This window comes from Hordeum vulgare, chromosome 5H, assembly GCF_904849725.1.
Source record: "Hordeum vulgare subsp. vulgare chromosome 5H, MorexV3_pseudomolecules_assembly, whole genome shotgun sequence".
In the NCBI taxonomy this organism is placed as follows: Eukaryota; Viridiplantae; Streptophyta; class Magnoliopsida; order Poales; family Poaceae; genus Hordeum; species Hordeum vulgare.
The window spans coordinates 585,586,415-585,604,078 of NC_058522.1; the positions used below are offsets into that span (position 1 = coordinate 585,586,415).

At 43.2% G+C, this 17,664-nt stretch overlaps 3 protein-coding genes across 6 annotated transcripts; all 3 read left to right on the forward strand.

Annotated features, from left to right (window-relative positions):
- Positions 1–321: 321 nt before the first annotated feature.
- LOC123395243 (mitogen-activated protein kinase kinase 3-like) lies at positions 322–8,873 on the forward strand. 3 transcript variants are annotated; one of them, XM_045090202.1, is made up of 12 exons: positions 322–568; positions 697–771; positions 903–1,042; positions 1,364–1,615; positions 3,127–3,345; positions 3,455–3,592; positions 3,722–3,889; positions 4,381–4,494; positions 5,965–6,072; positions 7,385–7,476; positions 7,996–8,380; positions 8,472–8,873. In XM_045090202.1, the coding sequence occupies exons 3-11, from the start codon at positions 926–928 to the stop codon at positions 8,357–8,359; spliced, it is 1,572 nt and encodes a 523-aa protein (XP_044946137.1). In that variant the 5' UTR covers positions 322–568; positions 697–771; positions 903–925; the 3' UTR covers positions 8,360–8,380; positions 8,472–8,873. The 3 variants fall into 3 exon arrangements, with proteins under 3 accessions (XP_044946137.1, XP_044946139.1, XP_044946138.1); XM_045090204.1 differs by having other exon boundaries at positions 7,996–8,375; XM_045090203.1 differs by having other exon boundaries at positions 336–568; positions 921–1,042.
- Positions 8,874–10,252: 1,379 nt separating this feature from the next.
- On the forward strand, positions 10,253–13,562 carry LOC123395244 (uncharacterized protein C2orf16-like). Of its 2 annotated transcripts, none has more exons than XM_045090206.1 (6): positions 10,253–10,702; positions 10,789–10,856; positions 10,999–11,049; positions 11,389–11,448; positions 11,558–12,619; positions 13,196–13,562. In XM_045090206.1, the coding sequence occupies exons 1-6, from the start codon at positions 10,426–10,428 to the stop codon at positions 13,202–13,204; spliced, it is 1,527 nt and encodes a 508-aa protein (XP_044946141.1). In that variant the 5' UTR covers positions 10,253–10,425; the 3' UTR covers positions 13,205–13,562. The 2 variants fall into 2 exon arrangements, with proteins under 2 accessions (XP_044946141.1, XP_044946140.1); XM_045090205.1 differs by having other exon boundaries at positions 10,259–10,702; positions 13,186–13,562.
- Positions 13,563–16,119: 2,557 nt separating this feature from the next.
- On the forward strand, positions 16,120–16,692 carry LOC123395245 (ER membrane protein complex subunit 7 homolog). Its single transcript, XM_045090207.1, has 3 exons — positions 16,120–16,207; positions 16,290–16,406; positions 16,551–16,692. Exons 1-3 carry the CDS (start codon positions 16,151–16,153, stop codon positions 16,665–16,667), a joined length of 291 nt encoding a protein of 96 aa, XP_044946142.1. The 5' UTR covers positions 16,120–16,150; the 3' UTR covers positions 16,668–16,692.
- Positions 16,693–17,664: the final 972 nt, after the last annotated feature.

Genomic DNA, 17,664 nt, shown 5'->3' on the forward strand with positions numbered 1-17,664 from the left:
AGTATCAACATTCATAATGCCAAATTAATATTGTTAGATTCATTAACAAAGGTAGTGAATGCCAAATTAATATTGTTAGATTCATTAACAAAGATAGTGAATGCCATATTGTTAGATTCATTAACAAAGGTAGTTTCATGATATGTATATTTGATATTGTAGATGTTGATAATTTTCAATATATATTTGGTCAAACTTGATCCGAATCTAATATGGGGAGTAAAAAAGGACCGGATTAATGGTCGTTTTATGATGTACTGTACTGCTAGTAAGAATGAAAGGTAAAGGAAAAAAAAAACATAACGTATGCCATAAGCGGCATATAGACAAGAGACAGAGGACGGAGCAGAGGGGCATCCTCCTTCCCTCCTTCCTCCCCCGTCGCCGGGCTCGCCGCCGCCGCCCGCCGCCCGCCGCCTCCTCCTAACCGTCGCGCCGCCCCTTCGCGTCCTCCGCTCTCCGCCCGTACAGATCCGTCCGGCGAGCATCCCCGGCCGCTCCTCCCGACGGGCTCGCCGCCACCTACAGGACCTCACCGCCCGCCCTCCTCACCGCGAGGCGAACCGAGGTGACCCCGCTCCCCCAAATCCCGATTCCCATTTCGTCAGTTGCCAAGTTCGATTCGGAATCGGCGCCGGTTAGAGAATTCCAGTGTGGTATGTTCACTATTGTTTGATCTGTTCGCGATGTAACCAGGTCCGCCGCCCAAGCTCCAATTTTTCGCCTGGGATTCTCTACCCAACCGAAGAGACCGTGATTCCTCGCTGCTTGGTAATCCCAATTTTGTTTATTTTTTTGGCTGGGCTCATTATTACTCACTGGCTTGTGCTATAGGCAGCCAGATTTTGTGTGCTGTTGTTGATGCAAACTGCTAACCCATCCATCCATCCATCCACCATTAGGGTTATTTTGATTGACAGTCCCCATGGCGGGGCTAGAGGAGTTGAAGAAGAAGCTGCAGCCGTTGCTGTTCGACGACTCGGACAAGGGCGGCGTCAGCACCAGGGTTCCCTTCCCCGAGGACACATGCGATTCCTATGTGGTAAACTCACAGTGTCAGTCTTTTCTTCTCTGCATGCAAACCAAATTAGGTTGTCTCTGTCTGTGTCTGTGTCAAACACCGGCAGCCAGCATTAGGCGTGGTTGTTGTCTGTTAAGGGAATTGGTACAAGTTGTTTCAGTCCAGTTTTCCAGCAGCTGAATATACATGCTCCAACTTAGTCATCTGCACAGCCTGACCAATCGCTCCTCACACAGACAGCTTTCTTTTGGAATTCCTCCAACTTAGTCAATGGTGTATCTGTGAATTCAAACATGTTTACATGTGCAAATGTTTTTTTTTTATGTTCTTTCTTTCATGAAGGTGTCTGATGGTGGAACGATAAATTTACTGAGTAGATCGTTTGGTGAGTATAACATCAATGAGCATGGCTTTCATAAGCGAAGTACTGGCCCAGAAGAGCCAGATACTGGTGAGAAGGCATACCGATGTGCATCTGAAGACATGCATATATTTGGTCCCATTGGAAATGGAGCAAGCAGTGTCGTGCAGAGAGCTATTTTCATACCAGTTCATCGAATTCTGGCCTTGAAGAAGATAAACATATTTGAGAAGGTACATTCTTTATGGCCCGAAATGCACTTTACTACCACATTGTTGTACACTTCTGCTTTTTGTTTATATATGGGTGTTTTGTTTTTTGTTGATTACTAGTCTAAACCTCATTTGTGTTTTCAAACAAAATAATATTAAAGGGAGCAAAACAAACCTTTATTCATCTATACGTGGTTTACTTGCATGCTGGAGCATCCTTCCCTTTCTTTTGGAGTCATGTGCATCACAATGGGCCCATGAAGTGCAGCACATGAATGGGTAGCATCAATCACATTCCCCTGAAGAATTTTGGTCACTAGTGATAAGCTGTCAATTTCTCTATTGCCTGTTCACAGTGTCTCCTATTTACTCCCTCCGTTCCAAAATATAAGTCTTTTTAGAGATTTCACTAGAGGATCACATACGGAACAAAATGAGTGAATCTATACTCTAAAATATGTCTATATACATCCGTATGTAGCCCCCTAGTGGAGCCTCTTAAAAGACTTATATTTAGGAACGGAGGGAGTAGAAGGGAAGAACATCTCAATTACAGGGTGTTGGATATTTAGAAGCGAAGCAATGTTAGACTCTCACTATGTACATTGTTTTTTTGGAATTACAAATAGTATCCGGACACTAACTTCTTATCAGACTCAGACTGGCACTTAACTTGCAGACACGTACTCTTACTCATGTAAACTCGCCTAGCCAGTTAGGACTTGCCGACTAGTGGAAAGATGACACTAAATCCTCATCCTTAGCTACCTGCATTATTTCCTGGCTCATCTGCAATAGTGATTTCAGAATGGGCCCATGACCTGCACAAGGAAGGGTGCCAAAAATACCCACGATAGAGGATTTCAGTTACTAGGGACCCCTCCCACACATCTTTAGAATTTCAAGCTGCCTATTTACCAATTTCTCATTCACAGTGCTCTCTAGTTTTATATTTCGAGATGACATGGTTCATATCATGATATTTAATTAAGCAAAGAAAGAGAACAAGTTCATCTCATCTCTAGTCTCCTCTGACCCCAAAGCAAACTCTCGCCACCATGCCATGCTCTCGACACATTTGCCCTATAATTTAGTAGCATGAATGACAATGTGACGTGTTCATTTTCCTTTTAATCACTCCCAAGGCAACCAAATATCCCACTACACAATTTTCTTGATGTAAGCCTGAGTGAAACAAGTTGGAGTTGAGTATATTAAACCAAAACATGTATTTCCATTGCATTGAAGGCAGCACAAAGGGATACTGGTTTATTTGCAGTGGTAGTCAAGTACCAGAGTCAGTTCTGACCTGCAGCATGGAAGCAGATACACCAAAGAATAGAAATGCTCTCTCTTCTATGCTTCAATTCATATACCATTGCAGCGCACCGTGTTTGGTATTGCACGGAGTAATTTTGGTACTTTGTGTTTGTCCATATATTTTGCTATAATTAATCCTTTCTGTTTCAGTTGATAAACTGATTTACAAAATTTTCTTTTGATATTTTATACGTGTCTTCATACCTTTACAGGAGAAAAGGCAACAAATTCTTAATGAGATGAGAACATTATGTGAAGCAAGTTGCTATCCTGGTTTAGTTGAATTCCAGGGTGCATTTTACATGCCTGATTCTGGACAAATAAGCATTGCCCTTGAATACATGGATGGTGGCTCCTTAGCAGATGTTATAAAAGTCAAGAAATCAATACCAGAGCCGGTTCTTGCACATATGCTACTGAAAGTATTACTTGTATGGATCTTCCACACATACTATTCCTTCCATGTCCGTGTTAATCAACATTAAGCTGTGACCTGATGTATTTTTGAAGTTATAATTTGTTCTTTGTACAATTCTGAAGGGCCTGAAGTACTTGCATGAGGCAAGACACCTAGTGCATAGAGATCTAAAGCCAGCGAATATATTGGTAAACCTCAAGGGAGAGGCAAAAATTACAGACTTTGGCGTAAGTGCTGGTTTGGACAATACAATGGCTATGGTATGCTACTTCTTGGTGACTTTTTATATTGCTTAATCTGAGCTAATTATTTTATAATAGTGTAGCAATGCCATCAAATCATTTTGCGTGAATGCGCAACATATTTTCTGCTAAATAAATATGTTTCAGTGTGCTACCTTTGTAGGCACCGTGACATATATGTCACCTGAGAGAATTCGTAATGAGAACTACTCTTATGCTGCTGATATTTGGAGTCTTGGACTAACGATATTGGAGTGTGCTACTGGTAAATTTCCATATAATGTCAATGAAGGCCCAGCCAATCTCATGCTGCAGGTGATTGCCTACTCAGATTTTCCGGTTCTTGTCTCCCTTTTAGTCTGATGTAAAATGCGTGGACTATTTGAGCTGTTCACATAGTAGGTTGTATTTGGATTCGTTGAGATGGCAAGAAATCTTACATTTCTGCAAGTCTGTTCGTTGGTTATGTTAGTTTCCACAAACTTCTTTTTCCTTGCTGGTTTAACTTTTGTAAGTTCTATTTTTATTTGAATATATAAATCATCTGACAATGTATTCCCTCTGTTTAGATCACTAAAGTAGTGATCTAAACGCTCTTATATTAGTTTACAGAGGGAGTTTTAAATATGTACTGTTACATATATATTGGTCTTATGAATGTTTTCACCATCATTTGTCTGTGGGAATGTTGTTTTTAGTCACTTCATTTGTTGCCCTATCTTTATCTTAAAATCTCATACTTCAGATACTGTTTTCTTTCACTCAGTTGCTATCCTTTCTTAATCCGACAAAATTTCTTATTTCAGATACTCGATGATCCATCGCCAGCACCACCAGAGGACGCCTATACACCAGAGTTTTGTTCCTTCATAAATGATTGCTTGCGGAAAGATGCTGATGCAAGGCCTACATGCGAGCAGGTAAAGAAAACTTTCATGTAATCTGCGTCCAGTAGGTTAGTAATTTGCGTTAATGTTTTGCGGTTTATTTGAATGGTACTACATATTACTGGTAATATTTTTTCTTGATAAAGCATTGCTGGCAGTAACTGTCTGAGTGTGTAGTTGTGTGGTTAAGTATAGAGTTTTATTAACTGATTTGCCTTCTCTTGTAACTATGTCACACTGGCCTTTGGTTGATGAGGACATTGCTGCCCCTATCATTGGTCCATTGGAATGAACGTAGGAGGCCCATTCCGCACAGAGACCTTGGTTTCTCTTCTTTCTTTCTTGCACCATCATGTCCATACTTCCATACCCTAGCCCGGATTAGCTGTCACCGCCACGTTCAGGCGACCACCGCCACCAATGTTGGCTGTCCGCCATAGGCCTCTTGTACTCGGCAACGTGCCCAGAATGACGCTGCGCCCTCACTCTGCTCCAGATGTGCCTCTGCTGTAGAGCCTGCCGTGACCTGCTCTTGCCTGTCGTGCTACTGTCCTTGCTGCTGCTGCTTCTGGTGGCCACCCATGATCTCTAGCTATCTGGTCGCTTTTGTGTTAGGGCCTGGATCTGGGTGTGCCACCAATCGTCCATGCTCTGCGTTAGCACTTGAACTTTTGGAGGGTCAGGAACTTGGTGCTTGGGCACCGTGGAGGTATGTGCAGCTAGGATGGAAACCTTAGGCGCAGGGAGAATGAAATGAGGTGATGGAGCAAGTAGAAGATGGGTAACTCCCTGATTAATTGATTTAACATGTAGCTATCTCGTTATAATGAGGGCCTGCCTTACATGTGCTGGACTCTGGTCCTAAATATAATATGAGCTGGACATGGCAACATGTCCGTTATAATAGGAACACCACTTGAATTCTGATCACCAGTCTCTCTGTGCCTACTGTGGTTTCCTTCCCTCAGTGATTCCCTGGAAGATCAAGCAGATTGCAGTTTCTCGTTCGAATGCTTAGGCTGAGTTGCAAGTCATGTCATCCTTGATCCAGTGAAGCACCTTAAGCAATGCATCGGCTAGTCTATATCACTGATGCATTTTCTCTCCAAGCACATTGGAGTTGATGCTTCCTGTTTGGAATTGCAGATGCAAGAGCAGGTTGTTGCTCTCCAGTATGTTCCATCAGAACTCTAGTCAGCTGATTTCTTCACCAAGGCGCATTCTAGAGCTTTGTTGTTGATCTGCCTTTAATTTTGTATAGGGTGTTATTGGAGGTCCATTTCACACACTTATAGGCAAAATGTACGTAATGATTAGTTTTTTCTTTTGAAAAGGAGGATGACCCCCGGCCTCTGCATCTGGGAGATGCATGCAGCTACTTTATTAATTATGGCTTGGTCTAATAACAGAATGTTAATTATCTTGACGATGCATTTTAAATCTTTGGTCCCTTTCCATTTTTTGGTTTTCTTATAATTGATTAACATGCTTAACATTCCACAGCTTTTGTCGCACCCATTCATCAAGAGGTATGAGGAAACTGGTGTGGACTTGGCAGCATATGTCAGGGGTGTTGTTAATCCAACAGAGAGATTAAAGCAAATAGCAGAGGTGAGTTCTTTAGAGCATGTTTCAGCTTATTGTTTTTTCTACTTCAGTTCAATATCAGGACACATACCTGATACATGAAACATCCCCCCTATGTCAAGAACTGGTGCTAGAACTTTGAAGGGGGCAGATGCTAGATGGAGGAGATATTGACAAACACTGTTGCTTGATGATGTTACCGCGGCTCACCTTCTTTTGCCTCTGCCAACTCACCGCTGGTGGTCACCATTCCTATTTGTTCCACTTCCATCTACCTCTGTTTTGGCATGAGATGGAGAAGGGGAGGGGGAGAGGGAGAAGGAGAGCATTCACCGAAGAGCACTAACCCCACCCCCGTCAATCCTACTTGTTGAGCCACCTTAACCATTTCCCATGGCACTGTTCCTCAAGTCGGCTGGTCCATTTTGCTTGTAAATATGGTTTGTACATTACTCCCTCCGTTCCTAAATATAAGTCTTTTAAGAGGTTCTACAAAATGACTACATACGGATGTATATATATAGACGTACTTTAGAGTGTAGATTCACTCATTTTGCTCCGTATGTAGTCCCCTAGTGAAATCTCTAAGAAGACTTATATTTAGGAATGGAGGGAGTAGAAAATAGGAAGAATCATGCGGCACAAATGTGATCCATTTGAACGAATGCACTACAGTATTCTTATACTTTCATTGGTTGCGTTAAATATGGCTCTAGTGCCAGTCCTAAATTTTGTTGAACTGCAGTGCTAGTCCTTTATATGTAGAATAACTGATCTGATAGGTCACTTCAGATTATTCTAAAACCTGACAATTTGTTTGTCCAGACAAACCATTTTCTTTTTCTTTTAATGAACGAAGTCCATCAAAAAAGAAATTATTATAAGTCGTGAGGGTTCAAGTTCCCCTATCCCCATAACCCACTTTAACTATATTATTTATGCTCTCTTTTTTCTGTTCAATTCACTTGCTGATTCTACATTAGCCAGCTCGGTTCCTGAAACCCTAGATATAAGAGTCTTGTTAATAGACCCAACCGTATCCAATAAGGATACTAACTACTTGATTTGTTCCTTTTTTTCTCAAGACCCCTCAGTATTTTCTAACATAACTTATCCAATGCTTTCATGAATACACTTGTCTCCTGCTGTTTTGTGGATCCACAAACATAATAACAATAGCACTAAGAAATTCAGATTGAGACGATGGTATGCCCCAAATATCTAAGCTTTCAAAGTGATAAGTAACCCATTAGCTCCCTTTTACATTCTCACGATTCTCATTAAAGATGGGCAGGGTGCCACTATCTACTAAGCAGATTTCCCCTTTCAATCCCAGATGCTTGCTGTTCATTATTACCTCCTGTTTGATGGCTCTGAAGGACCCTGGAACCATATGAAGACATTCTACAGGGAAGAATCATCTTTCAGGTACCTGAGGCGATGTTATATTTTGTAACATGATCATAAAACTTGTCTGTACCATACCACATAGCATCTTATCGCTGTTTAGGCATTTAACCTGTATGTATTTTGTGGCTCCAATAACTGGTTACATTATTCTTAAAATCAGCTTGGTGATAGTAATATCAAGAATATGTTCTGTGAAGGATAATTTGAAAACTAGCTGAAACGATAGCATTGAGTTGCCAACAAAGTTGATGGAGCTAGCTGAATTGACCGTTGCACTTTACATAATTGACCCTTCCTTGTTAATCTGGGCAAAGCATGAGCCGCTTACTTCCATTTGTTCCCTACTTTATCCTGTAGGCAGTGTTGTTTCTCTTGTTTTACCAGGTAGTAACTGGCTGGTTACTGCCAATTTTCCAAATTTATCCTGTTGCTTCTTTTGTGTCACCGTTATAGGTTAGATGATACTGTGTGTCGAAGAATCCAAGCTGTTTCTGAGCATACACATGATATGTTGTGTTGCCTATCCTGTTTTTGCAGTTTTTCAGGGAATGTGTATGTGGGACAAAGTGCCATATTTGATACTTTATCAAATATAAGAAAGAAGTTAAAAGGTGATCGGCCTAGAGAAAAAATTGTTCATGTTGTTGAGAAGCTACATTGTCGTGCGAATGGGGAAACAGAAATCGCTATTCGTGTGTCTGGATCATTTATCACGGGCAACCAATTCCTAATATTTGGTGAAGGGTTGCAAGCTGAAGGGATGCCCAGTCTGGACGAAATTGATATCGACATTCCAAGCAAGCGGGTAGGCCAGTTCCGGGAGCAGTTCACCGTGCATCCAGGGACTTCCATGGGGTGCTACTACATAGCAAAGCAAGACCTCTACATCATCCAGTCATGAAAACAATGTATATAGTGTAAGGTAAGTCTTGTAAATCTCATGTATACTGTTTGATGAATTGCTCTTAATGCCGTCGATCATTTATTTGCTTATGAGGTTGCTTGGTTTGCAGTTATGTTCCATTTGTGATGTCAATGATTCCAGTTCATGATGAAAGCTATGTCCTTAAATGATTCCACGCCTCGTGGCCCCTTAACTTGGACAGGCTTCAGATCACAACACAGTCCTGCTACCATTGACATTGATTCCATTTCTCCTTGATGCGAGCAAGCAAAGTTGTAGCTGAAACATAGCTCTTAATTGTTGTTTGTAAGGTGGTAAGGAGAATGAAGTGATTCTAATGATTGGTGTGCATAGATAGAGATACTCTTGACACATGGCACGGGTGTAGTTGAGGCTGCTCAATTCCTGTTGTAGATGAGAAGATTGCGCGCGTGTGTGCTAATAAGTGACACAGTTAAATGTACTAAGCTTATGTTGGAAAGACTATCTATAATTAACTCTGTTGGTACTATGTCTTTCTGTTTGACATTTCTCTTTTTCTAGAACTGTTACTAAGATGTTTGAGAACTTCAAATTTGACCTACTTTATTTCGAGGGAGTAATGTTTTCTATAGGAAGAACTGGCAACCACTTTGTGCTTTCAGTATTGTTCATTTATTTGAAAGTAAATAAATTCCAATAGTGAAGTTTGCATATCGCAACTTTTTTGAATGAATATTTTCGCTGAAAATGGATTCTGTGCCAATGTTCCTAAAGAGTTATTCTGATACTAATGGGTTCTGTCATATTTACATTTGTTTCTGAATTTTGTTTACAAGAGCGAGCAATTTGGTCGGATTTCATGGGCCTGACCATCATTGAAATCTATATCCATAACTATGGTCGTGTCTATTTTGACATGCCTGCCCACGACCCTAGTCATGGCATGGGTATACATTCAGATCCATTTCCGATACCCGTTCCTGCTGACCCATCGGGTTTGATGTACAATTGATTGCAGATTAATCTAAGAACATAATATGAAAGAACAATTCATGATGATGATGCATATACGTAACTAATAGTTGTTCAACAACAAGAAACATGTAAGCAACTGTAGTTTGACACATAGACATTATTAGAGTTTGGCGTAATATTTCAAAGCTAAGGTAACAAAGGAAAATGTGTTTCATCGTAATATTAATCGAGCATAACAAAGGAAAATGTGTTTCATCGTAATATTAATCGAGCAACACATGGGTAACCGACGGGAATAAATTCAGACCCCTAACCCTATGGAAAAAATGTGTTTCATCATAATATTAATCCATTATTCAATTTGCATTGCCATCTTAAAATATCTCCATATTGGCCGTTCAATCGAGAAAGCATCTAGTGCTAGTGCACATACCAGTGTTCATATAAGAGAAAAAAATAGCAGAGTTAGGTAGAACCGCAGAACATAAAAAAATTCCACAACATAAAAAAATGTGTGTACAATCCGCCAAAAGATTCAAACCATTTTTTTGTACACCATAAGAAAATAGAAATCAACGGCATCGTCCAAATTTGATCTTAGATTTTATCTACCATTTGTTTAGAATATCTAGCAAATATTTTTTTGAGAGAAATATCTTATTTTTAGGGGATTTTGGGACAAATATCTGGCAATTTTTTTCGAGGCAATTCTTGTTTTTCTTTTGAGAAATTGAGGCAAATCTGGTAATAAGTACTCCCTCTGTTCTAAAATAAATGATTCAAAAATAACTCTACTTTGTACGGAGTACTAAAGTTAGTACAAAACCGAGTCATTTCTGAGTCACTTATTTCAGAACGGAGGAAGTAAACAAATAGGGGCAACCCTTGAGGCCCATTATCCGAGGGTTTGGTTTGGTTTGAGCCCAACCAACCAACTGTGTACTACTGTAGTAGAGTAGGGGACCCGTATCAAATCAACCATCGCCGGCCGCCGCCGCCGCCGCCGCTCCAATCCCGATCCCGATTCGATTCGATTCGATTCGATTCCGGCGGCCGCCCGCCCTCTCCTCTCCTCTCCCCTCCCCTCCGGACCACCGCGTTCGGCGATGCGCGGCGGGCGCTCGGGGGGCGGCGGCGGGCTGCGGAACCCGTGCCTGACGATGCACCAGCCGTGGGCATCGCTGCTGGTGCACGGCATCAAGCGCGTGGAGGGCCGCTCCTGGCCGTCGCCGGTCACCGGCCGCCTCTGGATCCACGCCGCCTCCAAGGTGCCCGACCCCGACACCGTCGCCGCCATGGAGGACTTTTACCGGGAGATCTACGCCGTCGACGGCGTCCACCACATCGACTTCCCCCGCCACTACCCCGTATCCCGCCTCCTCGGTCCGTCCAATCCATCGTCTTCCTCCTAAATCCTGTTCTTGCTGACGCCATTGCCGATTATATACATATACATATATATTTCTCAGGGTGCGTCGAGGTGGTCGGCTGCGTCAGGTCCGAGGAGCTCGTCTGCTGGGAGGACGTGCCTCAATCAGTAAGACAGCTTCATTCCCTTCCCTCTCCTCTCCTCCCCTCCCCGTCCATGGCCTGGATTTGTCTTGTCTTGCCACTCAAACCATTGCTAAATATATATATATATATGCTGCTTCTTGAATGAATTGATTGATTGACTGCAGGTCCGGCTTGAAGGCTTGACTGACTTCTGCTGGCTATGCGAGAATCCCCAGGTAAAACACCCCGAAAACAATGCCTGCCATGTTTGAATGACTGTTTCATCCGTGTTAAATTAGCAAGCATTTACGACTAGTTAGCTGCCATTACATAGTTCCACACTCCACCTTGTCAAGCACCAAAACCGGTATTGGTTCATGTAGGGTTTGGCTACCTACTCATTGTACATTATTTTTATTATTAGTTAATGAAAATTAATTGCTAAAAGAAAAAGAAAAGAAAAAACCTTGTCAAGCACCGCTGATCGTTGCACCCGCCTTATATGACTGAGACTGAGATGCCTTTATTTTTTCTTCCTATTTTTGACAATTTTCCATGCAATTCGAATTGTGCAGAAGCTGGTGGTTCCCTTCGAGATGCGCGGTTACCAGGGTGTGTACAATTTGGAGAGAAGGGTTAGTTACCGATGGTTGCTGTTAATATAAGCAATGTTTTGCATCCTTCTTTTGTCACTGTATGAATATTTTGAGCTTATTATATGTGTTGTCCCGTGTTACATTGCAGGTCTACGAGGGAGCAGCCAGGGGCCTTTCGCCTGTTCAAGGTCCACTGCCGGTCAAGTTCCCGCTTCCAGATCCCAGAAACCCCTTATCTCTCAAGCCGGGATCTCTCAATTTCGAGTCTTCAAAGTCCGTCGTGGTCAAGACTGAGAGTGTTTCTGCAGCAATAGCCGGGGCTAGAGCTGCCGCGACTCAGTATTCGAGGAAGGGTGCTAGTGCTGCCACTAGTAGTGAGATTCAAACTCGAGGGAAATCGAGAGAGAATCATGCCGATAGCAGTTCAGGGAGTGGTACTCTGCCGTCTGCTGCCCAGAGGAGGAGTCCACCTCATCCGCAAAACCACGATCCATCCCCTGTTGTCCACAACACTCCATCCCATCCGCAAAACCAGGATCCATCTCCTGTTGTCCAGAACAGTTCATCCCATCTGGTTAACCAGAATCCATCGCCTGTTATCCAGAACAGCCCATCCTACTCGCAAACTCGGAATTCTCAGTATATTGCTCAGAGCAGTCCATCCTACTCACAAACTCGGAATCCTCAGTATATTGCTCAGAGCAGTCCATCCTACTCGCAAACTCGGAATCCTCAGTATATTGCTCAGAGCAGTCCATCCTACTCGCAAACTCGGAATCCTCAGTATATTGTTCAGAGCAGTCCATCCTACTCGCAAACTCAGAATCCTCAGTATATGGTTCAGAGCAGTCCATCCTATTCGCAAACTCAGAATCCTCGGTATATGGTTCAGAGCACTCCATCTTATTCGCAGAACCAGAGTCAATCGTCCAATATCCAGAGCACTCCATTTTATTTCCATGACCAGAATCAATCGCCCAATGCCCACAACAGCCCATCCTATTTCCATTATCAAAATCAATCTTCCACTGTCCACAACAGTCCATCCTATTCTCATAACCAGAATGCACTATCCAATGTCCAGAGCCGCCCATCCCATTTGCAAAACCATAACCCATCTCCCGTTGCCCATAACAGTCCATCATTTTTGCAACACCAGAACGCCGAGCCTCGGAGAAGTCCCAGGCTACAGAGTGGAGCTCCCCACAGGGTGAGTGCTCATTTTTCGTTCTGAAGCAGAATTCGTACCACCAAGATAACTATGAAGTATAAACTGGGGCAGTGAGTAAATAGTAGCTGTCTACTCCCAGTAACTATATTGCTGTTCAATTTCACCGATGTTGATCATGGTTACTTATGAACCTAAACTAGAGTTTTGTATAGTAAGTTATTGCTGTTAATTGCACCGACTTGGAGACGACTATACACTGTGAATGCCTATACATAGTTTGAATGCTGGAATTACTGGGGATGACTCAGTTAGAGATGTCTATGGTAATTTTTTGCTGTTTATTGTTTTGATGCAGTTCACCTATGAAGTGTTAGATATGTAAACAAGTAAAATTTTATTTTGCTGTGTGTGGGGGTGGGGAGGGGGGAGGGGTGTATGTGGAGAGATTAGCAGTCACCTGCTAGTGCTTATTTTCCCAATTTCCTTGCACGGTCAATGTGGAAGGTGTGTTTTAGTCAGACTGCTTTGTTTTCCAGTTGATGTCTAACTCTGTCTTTCTCATGAAACGTTCATTTTGCAAACTAAACTGATGGTTGTTTGGTTAGCTCGTTGCAGTGGCGCTGAGAGACCTGAAGCAATCAAGCTTGCGCGAGAGCGGGGAGCAGTCGTCAGCTCCCAGAAGCTGGCCTGAATAATCTGACGATGATTTAAGGTCCTTATTCGTCGGTGCGGCATTGTGTGACGATACCGTCTCCTTCAATTGTGTACATTGTAGCATTTACCTGTACGTTTCCGACTGAAGGTAGCATAGCGTAGCATGATAGTGTGGTCGTGAATGTGTAAGGGGCGGCGCTGTGCCGTGTCCTGTTGAGCTTTCACTGCAAGGCGTTGCAGGTCATGTATCTCATGTAACATACTGGAACTTTGTTTTTCATTCTGAAATAGTTCCTTCATGTATATGAATTCTATCTTCTTCCAGGAAGCCGCTGGTATCATAGGGTTTCTAGATTTTGGCAAACAAGTGAAAGTTAAAGTACCATAGGATGCAAAAGGATTGGTAGGGCAAATTTGGGCACCGACCAAACATACCCTAAGCCCTGTGTGCGCGGGGATATAATGGGCCAGTTCTTTTCAGCTTACCAGTTTATGTAATCAGATTCTAAGAAACCGTCCACATAATCAGCTGTGTGCCGTCCAGTTCTTTTCAGCTGTTGCATTATGAGGTCGTTGTATGATAGAGTATACATGACAACTTTTGTGTATACATGACAACTGCAACATGAACTTACGTAGTGACCGGACCTTCTCTTTATCTCTCTCTCTCATTGATTTAACGCGAACTCCCTGGCTAAGTAATTATTTGCAAGCCTAATTAACTATCTTTTCTATATTTATCTACACACCCAATTAACTGTCTACATAAGTAATTAATTGCATGCCTAATTTCTAATTATCTGCTTGCCTAAATAATTAATTGCATTTATAACTCAGTTTCCAAATTGATCCAACATATGAAAAAAAAATCCCTGTTTAAATGGACGTAATTAATTTCACACATAATTAACTGCCTTGCTAAAATCTCTGCTCTTAAATAAAGGGGGACTTGGTAGGTTTTTTTTTTCGTCCAGTTTTTTTTGTCTCTCCTCCCATCATCTTATATTTAATAATGCATTTATGTGGAATCAATCAAGATTAATCTTACTCCCTCCGTCCAAGTGCATGGGTGACTTTGAGAATCCAAGAATTCCAAAAGTGTTAGGCTTAATTCAATTAAATGCCCTCGTTTATCTCAACAACCTCGTAGTCAGTTAAATGCCCCTCGGAGTACTACAACCCACCTCCTCTTCTTTCTTCAATTCCCACTGGGACATGCCCCGTGAGAGAAGGAAAGAGCCAATGCATGCAGGGTTAGGTGAAACGGCAGCACTAATGACGGGATTTATTTCCAAAACGGTTTCACTTTTTTAGCAAAAACTGCGCGCGCTCTCGTCCAATCCTTCCCCGCCTAAATCGCCAAGCTTTCTAAAAGTCGCCCTACACACCTGGACGGAGGGACTCCCTCTGTCACGGTTTAGAAGACACAGTTAAACTTGCGTGCGTTTTCAAAATAGACAAGGTTTAAGACGTGAAAGCAATTACTCCCTTGTCTAACGTTGCTCCCGATCCCAGGGGGCGAATCTGCTGGGTGCCGGCGCTCATGGAGGGGATGTGGAGGAAGGCCAAGAGGGCGATGGGCATTGGCATCTGCGCGCACCTCCTCGCCGTCACCGGCGACCGGGACGACTGCGCCAGCGAGCGCCGCGCGTCCGACGCCTTCTCGGAGGACTTGGCGGCGCTGGGGCGGCGGCCGCGCACGCGTCCGCGCCCAATACGCCGGTGCAGGCGGAGGCAGCCGGCGCGCCGCACCACCACCCTCTGCGTCTTCCCCAAGTTCAGTTCGCCTCGAGCCCTAGCGCTAACCGATCGCCGCGCCGCAGAGAGAGAGAGCGAGCCCCGCCGCCGCCCCCGTGAGTCCGGCGAGATGGTGCTCGCGCAGCTCGAGCGTGGCCTATATCTGGGGCTCAGCGCGATCCAGCTCCATGCTCGAACCGGGCCAATCTGCTGGAACTGTCTCCGGGGTCTGTGCATGGACGCTTGATCCAAGCATGGCCGAGTGTGTCGCCGCTACCGATCTCTATGCTACCATGGACTTTGGACCGTTTCCTCGCCCCAACTTCGCCGTTGCTTACGTGGCGTGCTATATAGTAGTGACGGATTTTACCCTGGCTCATCTTTCGATTCTGAACGAAGATGGGATTGTCTTGTGGCTGCTGTTTATATGTTGCGTCCTTTTGTTCAGAAGTAACAGAACCAATCAACAGATGCAGGAAACTGCTTATTCGGTAGCTTCCCGCAGAGAAGGAGAAAGGGGGAATCGTCCTGGTCCACATGGTAAATCAAAGTGCCTCTCTCTTTCCCTTTGTTTGTTTTGAGCAAATGTGTTGACACGGGCCTCCAAAGCCCCAATGTTTCTTGGCCAGCACTGGGAGTATTTTAAAACGCGTTGAGGAATGAACATTGCATCATGTTTCTTTGACCAATCCTATGAGAAACATGTTATACCAGGTCCTTCCAAATTCTATTTCGACTTCTCTTATGAGGGGAAATCTTCTTTTATTTTGATCAAATCAATTTAGTCTGTTCTTTCATGCATCATTGTTTTGAATTGTCCATTTTTATGAGGATGCTTTTCTTCTCGACAAAGATGGAAGTGCATCTTGTGGGAGTGCTATGTCAAGAATTTTCCGATGTCATTATGTGTCTGTTATACTCCTTCACTTCCTAAATATAAGCCTTTTTTGAGATTCCAATATGAACTACATATGAAGCAAAATGAGTGAATAACTGAATATACACTCTAAAATACGTTTAGTCCATATTGAAGTCTCTAAAAAAGGCTTATATTTAGAAACGGAGGGAGTAGTTTATTGTGTTTGTATAAATGTTTCACTGTTGGCAGCCCATGGGCAATGTTAGCAGATCATCCTGTGCTTATTGTTACCCCTTGACCTAATATCCTTAAGTCACAACATGCCTGCTGGGACTCATTTGATCGAAGTTTCCTCACTTGGCTACTTCTTCTCACCAGTGAGTATTCATTAGAAAATTTCATTGTAATATGAGCAGAATGGGCACTAAACAGTGTATTCTGTATTTTGCTGTGTGATAGGTTCGAGTGGACATCAGTGCCAGGAATCCTGGGCATATTCAAGCAGCATTGACTGAGAACAGAAGAGTACTAAATGAACTGGTTTTGGAACCTCTGAAAGAAGAGCAATACTATGAGGTGTCTAATGCTATAGTTATTGTTAACCTGTTTCCTAGCTGCTTGCTGTTACCAAGTCCTTTCTTAACCAACATATGTATCAGTATCTATTTTCTACCAAATCATTTCTTAACCAACATATGTGTCTGTATCTATTTTCCTCAGATGAGGGAGCCTTTCAACATTTTGTCACTTTTGAAGAGCCCCATGGGTATGATGGTCGGTTTTATGGTCGTAATGGTCTTTGTTATGCCCAAGATGATGGAGAACATAGGTACGTGACATATAAACACATTTGAAACTTTTACATGCAAGAAAAAACTAGAAGCTTCAAGTTTGTATATTAAGCAAGTAGAAGCTTAGCAGATCAAGGTTCATGCTTAATTAGTTCTCTACACCACGTAAATCTTATAAGCTTATACGGCAAGATATAAGATCCAACTTTGTTGCGCATGTGGTGTTTCCCATCCTGTTCCATTTGTTACAGTCTGAGTCCATTCACAATTATCAGTAACATGAAATGACATGTTTGGCAATAATGTTTTTAAAATAGATAAAAGCAACCTGTGCTCATTTGTATGTAGTGTATCTCAATCTTCGTTGTTATAATATATGCAATACACAGTAGCTGCCTTTTCAGCTGTTGTATCTACAGTCTGTCGCTTGCTGCTAAATGCTTTTGTGCCAGGTTGTTTGTTTCGTTTTGATACTATATGGTTTTATAGCAGCGACGCTTACAATCATAGTTGTTTGTTTCTCTAATCAGCTCTATAATTTATGCAAAACACATACTGGTAGAAACTAGAAGGTGTTATCTCTACTATTAAAGGGGATCTGCCGTCTGTCGTGATGGTTCGACCTCCAGCGACCCCCCCTCCTACCACTAGCCTTTCCACTTTTCCACCGATTTTTTTCAATCCCTCCATAAACCAGGCGATAAACCAGCGATTAGTTCAATAAAAAATCCTCTCGGCTCCTCTTATCTCGGCTCGAAAAGCCGGCCGGAAAAAGGACCAACGACCCACGCACCCACGTCCCAGCCCCCACCCACGTTGCTCCCGATCCCATCTTGTGTGAGGTCCTAGGGGGCGAATTTGCCGGGTGCCGGCGCTCATGGAGGGGATGTGGAGGAAGGCCAAGAGGGCGATGGGCATTGGCATCTGCGCGCACCTCCCCGCCGTCACCGGCGATCGAGACGACTGCGCCAGCGAGCGCCGCATGTACGACGCCTTCTCGCAGGACTTGGCGGCGCTGGCGGCGGCAACCGCGCACGCGTCCG